Here is a 6541-nt window from a genome sequence, read left to right as displayed (position 1 = left end):
GATGGGACCAATGGCACAGGTGGTGTTCGCGACGGAGGAGCGGCGTGGCATCTGGCACGTCGACAACGGTGGGTCTCAGCGGCATGGAGTAGCGGGGTCTCGCTGGTGGGCGTGTGATGATGGACGAGCGCATGATGGTGGCGTTGTCTGGCGTCGTGGTGGCGTCGACGGCAGCTAGACCGGGCAAGGTAGATGTAGCAGTACAACACTGAAGATGGTATGGTGACAGGTGGCTGCGGCGACCTTATACCCGGCAGGCGTCCTGGTTGAGGAGTGCGCCGGACTGGTGGGTGCCCCATACCCGGCAGGAGTCCTGGTTGGGACCTCAGGTTTTAGATGTTAGATTTGGCTGCGAGGTCTGTTTGGTATTAGGCCCAGACTATCAGCATCCCTTTATCAACTGGATAGGAGTAGCGATAGATGTTGTTTAGACGGTAGCTTTAGTCTTACTGTTGTATGACTTTGTAACGTCTTGTGTGAACAATTAATAAAGTGGCTACATGCATCATCCAGATGCAGAGGCTGGGGTCCTTCTCCTTTTCTAAAAAGTAATAATTTATTAATTACCTTTCTCAATTTACTTACCTTGCTCTATGTCATCTATCACATGTCCTTACCAATTGTTTCAGTGGGAGATCAGTTCTAATGTAACTGAGTGGGAGAAAAATTCTATTGTAACGGAGGAACAATCTCATATACTTCTATGCGCCTTCAGCAGTACAAAATCAAATATATATCAGAGTGAATAAATTTTATATTCCGCCTGTATTATATTACTCTTCTCTACTACCTATTGGTCGAAGAAGACACTCCTCCAAACAACATGAAATAGATTATGCTGAGATATGGTTCACCCAATCAATACAATATATATATTTATACCACTAATAATTTTAATCATTGCCTCTATATGAAAGCAATCATATTGTGGCTTATCATTACCTATATGAAATCTCATATTATTAATTTGAATTGTTAAATTATTTGTTGTGTGCAAGTTACTTAGAAATCCACAACAAATTCCGGCGGCAACGCACGGGGCATCAACTAGTAGACTCAAAAACTGTACCAGGTAATGCTTCTCTTACAAGGTTAAGGAACTTCGGTAGAATACCACAGTTCATTAACACAATAGACTTGACTGCTTTGGTCTGTGGACTGTGGACATGTACTGAACGTGGAAACTTACTTCTGTTAATTTGTACGCTGGGGCTGATGTGGATATGGATGATTGCTCAGACTAGTTATCCAGAACTACCCATGGACGGTGCGACAGTATGAGCTTTCATGATCTTCTCTCTTTCTATAAGAAAACAACTCGTGCACTGGAAAAAGGAACGCCTATCAAAATATTGATGAATAAGCTCTTATCTGAACGTGCAGCATCTTAACCTATATATGTTTCTCTTTTCAAAGCAAAGATTATATGTATGTTTCAATTACTGAAGTTTGCAGCATAATGCTACTTGTTTCTCCTGCTACTGCTGGCTCCTTTTGTGCCTTCAGAAACGCAGACCTCCACAGAAGCAATTAGACTCGTCTCCAGATCATGCCCTCTCACCGCCGATCTCACTTTCCTCAAAATATGCTGCTTCATCACTGCTCTCTCAGCAGACTGGATATTCTCGCACATGTTCAATCCGTGGATATATCTTGACACTGACCCGCTGAAAGACCCACCTGCTTTCTCAAGGGAAACAAGTTTCTCGATGACTTGGGAAGAGAGCATTCTTTGTATGCAGGGTTTGGTTCCGACCGCCGCAATGTCCACCAGAAGTTGCACCGTGAGATCCTTTGTCTTGACGCACTTACGGTCGAGCAGATTGACCAATTTTTCTATAGTCCCTAGTTGTAAAAACCTCTGCAAGACTAATGACCCTCCCTTTGCATACACGATCTGATGGAGAGCATGGTATGCTGAATCCTGGAGGTCATTGGTAGAGGACTGCATCATGGCAATGAGCTCGTGCACAATATTAAGCTCCAAGAACCTACGGATGTATGGCTCTGCTCCGGTGCAGGCCAATTTCATTACCAGAAAGGCAGTCTGAGACCTCACTTGGTTGTTTTCAGGTTCTCTGCGCTGCAGCAGAAATGCCAACCTATCACACAGATTGCTTCCCAAAAGAAGATCTTGCACCCTAGGATCGTTAGCCCTCTCAGCAAGAGGTAATAAACCTTGGATAGCTTCAATAATATCTTTGCTGTCTGTCTGTAGAATCCTGTGAAGAAGCACCTCAAAATATTGAGGCTTCGGTGATGGGGCTACATTTTGGTCAGATAAAACAAACCTCTCCAAGGCAAGCCGAGCATGCCATGGCAAATGAATCAACAGTCCAGGCCCCATGCACTCTTTAAGTGGCGCACCAAGCTCACAGAAAGTTTTCAGCATGATAATTGCATGATGCTGCGAGATCTCAGAACCGCAACCTAAAAGTACAAGGAGCTTCTTGTCAACTCCTGCTTCGATCATTATCTCGACAGCCTTTAAATTTCCCACTTTTATCAGTGACGCTAGAGTTGTGAACACAATTTCATGCCATTCCTCATTTTCTGGAGACAGTAGTTCTGCAATTTTGTCCATGGGAATGCTTGACAAAATTTCGTCAGCAGCTTTGGCACAGACATGCTCAGATACCTTGGCAAGAACAGCAGAAACATTGGCTAGAGATGAAGAATCCTCATAGCCACGAAGAACACAAATTAATTTATCAACAGAACCTGCTGTTTCAATAGATAGGGCGAGATTTGCATAGTCTCCTTGGAAAAAGACGACTGTAATAGCTTTGGTGACAGCAACGATAAGAGCTTGTGACCCAACAGAAATTAGCTCTGCTATTCGAGGTCCAAGCAGTTTGCTAAAGCCAAGTCTGCTAGCCTCAAATTCAGATATTGATTTGCATGCCATGAGAGCTTGGGTGGTGCTTCCCAGTAAGATTTCAATCTCCATGAACTCTAGCAAAGAAAAGAATGATCTCATCTTCTGCTCAGCTGGCCCTTTCATGGTCTCTTTGCCAAAAATAAAAAGCCAAGGAGCCACCAATGCAGCATACTCAGGAAATGAATCAGTCAGAAGAGTATGAGCAGCATCATTTGCTTTATTCTCAAGGTAGAGCGAAACCATGTCATGCATATGATACATCGATTGGTATTCCAGTTTGATGATAAGCGAGCCTTCTACTAGTTTTGAAACTACAATAGGGAATAAACTGTCCTGCACAAGTGCTGACCAGACGGATTCAAGGCATGCCTCTGGAACAGGTTCTTCCCATGAAATAGCTGCGAGAACCATGAAAAACCTTCGTGAATTTTCAGGCATTGCTTCCAAGCTGAACTCAAAAGATCCAAATATGGTCAAGGTGGTCTCAACTTCTTTCTCGTTCACATATGAAACTGGACCTGGTGCACAAGTTGCATATGTGGAAAGGTTGGATATTGCTTTCTCCCATTTTTCCATTCTGGTCTCCTTCCTTAGGGCCTTACCCAAGACAGCAACTGTTAGGGGATGGTGCCCACAACTGTCCAGCAAGTCGTCTGCAACAGTCTGTAAAGTATCGAGAGGTAACCATCCAGGAACACATAAAAATAGTTTGTAGCAATTATAATTTCTAGATTGAGTATATCTTGCGTGGCAAAAATATGCACAATTAATCCCTCTAAGTAGATTCGCATGGATATAAGTATTTGTTGTTTGACCGGGCGTTGATACAATAAGCCAATCTTGAAACTCAGAAGATGAACATATGAAAGAAAGGGATGAGACCTAGACTGCAGGATACCTCATGAAGGGAAGTGATGAACATTGTGTAAATTAGATTTAACATTAGAAAACTAAGAGGCATGGCAATATCGATAAATTCACTAAAGAATTCTAAGGAAAATAACAAAGCATACCGGAAGCTCTTCAGCACTAAGCAGACTATGATAGCGAAGAATGCCCTTGCTGATTTTCTTGATGTCATCTTTGGATATTTCTACCTTCTCAGCTTCTGCTATCTCATAAACTGCTTCATCCCTTGTTGTCACAAGATACCGGCAATCATTATCATATAGCTTGGTGAAGCGATCAACTATGTCTTGCTCCCAGACGTCATCGAGTAGTATTAACATACTCTTTCCAACCAACACGGTCTGAAGCAAGCAACATACATCTTCAAGATCTTTGCTCGTATCCTCATTGACAGTCATGGAACCAATCTGCACTAGCAATTTGCTTATCTTCCTAACAAGACGTTTATGGTACTCACTTCTGCTTCCATTACAAGCTGCTCTACTGCACCACCGGCCAAAAGTAACCTCAATTGCACCATCCACAAAATTACCAGGCGGCTGAGAAGCTATTTGTCGAGCGAGGCACGACTTCCCAATACCAGATAATCCAACAATCAGGACAACTCGATGACCATCATCTCTCTCCAAAATGTCCCTAACATAGCCACACTTCTCTGACACTGGATAGCCCTGCTCAGACTTGACTCTGACCAACGATGGTGTGGCCTTAGCAGTAGACGCTATAGCTTTGCCGACGTTCTCTGTCAACTTCTGCAATTCCAGCCACCAGTTGAGGTCATCTCTGATCAGCTGAATGTACTTCATGAGGGGGTCACCCACCACCGAGCTCCAAACCACCCTAGCCAAGCCCTTCCCTTTCCCTTTCTTCAAGGCTCGCCTCGCCTTGATGATATTGGCACGGAGCTGATCCATGAGCCTGCTCAAGCTCTGAAACTGACGCTCCAGCTGTGGGCCGTGCATCTTGTGCGCGTGCTTCTGCTTAGCCTGCTGCACCAACACCTCAAGGTCCGACACGAAGTCCTCGAGCACCTGGAGCCTCCTCGGAGCCTCAGCGGTGTCCGCGGCCGCCTGCTCCAGCGCTCCCACCGCGGTCACCATTGCAGACACCAGCTGCGCGGCCGAGGCGATTGTTTGCACGACGTCCATGGCTTCGCTTCAGGACACTAAAACAACTCCTGATAGAGTCGAATCGCCACACAGACGAAGCTTTTTCTCGCAAGAATTCAAGAATCAGTTCTCTGTTGCCGCAATTCCACAAACAAATGGCATGCATGCTCCCGGTCGCAGGCACGGGCAGCAAAATCCCCCTTTCTATCAATCTGGGTTTCAGACCTACCGATCATCCGCTTCAACCCAGAAATCAGCCGTCCCAAGCCGAACCCCAAACATCAATCCGAATTTACAAAACCGCAGCACGAATCGTGACAAAACATGTGTGAATGCAGCAACCAAGAGCACAAGGTCGGAACGAACTTACTTATCAGTGATACTTATCAGTAAGTGGGGAGCGGTCCGAGAAATCCGAGAGCGTCGACAGAATTATGAGGCAAAGGGTTTCAGACTTGGCAGCAATGATGGAGTTGGTGAGCTCGGCAGCTTCCGAAGGAGGCGTTCTTCTTCCGGTGGGCCTTTGCCGAAATAAGTCAACAATGGCAGGTATGGATGGGTTCTTCTGAGGAAGATGCCAACGCAACGCAACAAAAACTGCTGTGGGGACGGGTGAAAGCCAACCTGCTGTGTGTTTTCCTGTTCTTCTTTTTTTCTGAAGGGTGCAGATAAAAAGCAGAGAAGTAAATTAACAAAAAATAACAAGAATGTAGGTGGAATTTGTTGCATTTTTTAGACAACCCATATGCGCGTCAAGATATATCAACGCAGCACCAAGCGCGAACTGAGTCTAGCTCAGCTGATTAGAGCAACTCCAACGCGCCGACGTAATCAGACACACATTTTGTCTCTTTTTTGTTTGTTTGGATCGGCATTTTAGACGGCGTCGGCTCCATTCGTGTTTGGCTGGTCTGTGCCGCCAACGCGCCGCATTTTCGTCTGCGCGGTCGGCATGTGGCCAGATGTTTGCACAATCATTTGCATAGTATATCTACATTGCCCAAAGTTTAAATCACATAATTCACAACCAAATAAAAATCTCAGTCTTATAAACAAATAAAATCTTATAGTTCATAACTAAATGAAATATAAATTGTCACAAATACATCTAAAAGAAAAGGAGCCGATACATCTAATGATTGCCATGGTGAGTCCACATATGCTCAACCAAATCATCTTGAAGTTGAGTGTGAGTTGCGCAATCTGTGTAAGCCCTACCGCTCCTCCATGCTCAGGCACAACAATGAAGCCCCTGGTCGAAGATTTCATCCTCACGCTCATCCTCTGTGATCATGTTGTGCATGACCACACAAGCAGTCACCACCTCCCACAACTTTTTGGTGCTTCAAATTCTAGCAGGATATCAAATGATGCCCATCGAGATTGAAGCACACCAAAGCCACGCTCCATATCCTTCCTAGCACTCTCGTGTGCTTGGGCAAATCTCTGCCTCTTCTCTCCTACCAGGTTGGGGATTGTCTTCAGAAAGGTTCTCCACTGAGGATAGATACTATCAGCAAGGTAGTATCACTTGTTGTAGTGGTGGCCATTGATCTCAACGTTGACCTCTGGGCAATTTCCTTCTGCAAGCTTTCAGAACACCAGAGAACATTGAAGCATGTTGATGTCATTGTGAGAGCCA

At 44.9% G+C, this 6541-nt stretch overlaps 1 protein-coding gene across 1 annotated transcript; it reads right to left on the bottom strand.

The window, feature by feature from the left end:
- Positions 1–1002: 1002 nt before the first annotated feature.
- LOC119316607 lies at positions 1003–5470 on the bottom strand. Its single transcript, XM_037590962.1, has 2 exons — positions 3895–5470; positions 1003–3544 (listed from the first exon to the last, which is right to left on the bottom strand). Exons 1-2 carry the CDS (start codon positions 4936–4938, stop codon positions 1463–1465), a joined length of 3126 nt encoding a protein of 1041 aa, XP_037446859.1. The 5' UTR covers positions 4939–5470; the 3' UTR covers positions 1003–1462.
- Between the last annotated feature and the right edge of the window lie 1071 nt (positions 5471–6541).

The sequence above is a fragment of the Triticum dicoccoides genome, chromosome 6A (assembly GCF_002162155.2).
Source record: "Triticum dicoccoides isolate Atlit2015 ecotype Zavitan chromosome 6A, WEW_v2.0, whole genome shotgun sequence".
Lineage (NCBI taxonomy): Eukaryota > Viridiplantae > Streptophyta > Magnoliopsida > Poales > Poaceae > Triticum > Triticum dicoccoides.
The sequence above is the reverse complement of the archived record's forward strand: the minus strand, read 5'-3'. Positions and strand labels throughout refer to the sequence as shown.

Coding starts and splice junctions, on each gene's coding strand:
- LOC119316607 (XM_037590962.1), bottom strand. CDS start 4,938: ATGGACGTCGTGCAAACAATCGCCTCGGCCGCGCAGCTGGTGTCTGCA. Junction 3,545..3,894: donor TTAGTGCTGAAGAGCTTCCG/GTATGCTTTGTT, acceptor GATACTTTACAG/ACTGTTGCAGACGACTTGCT.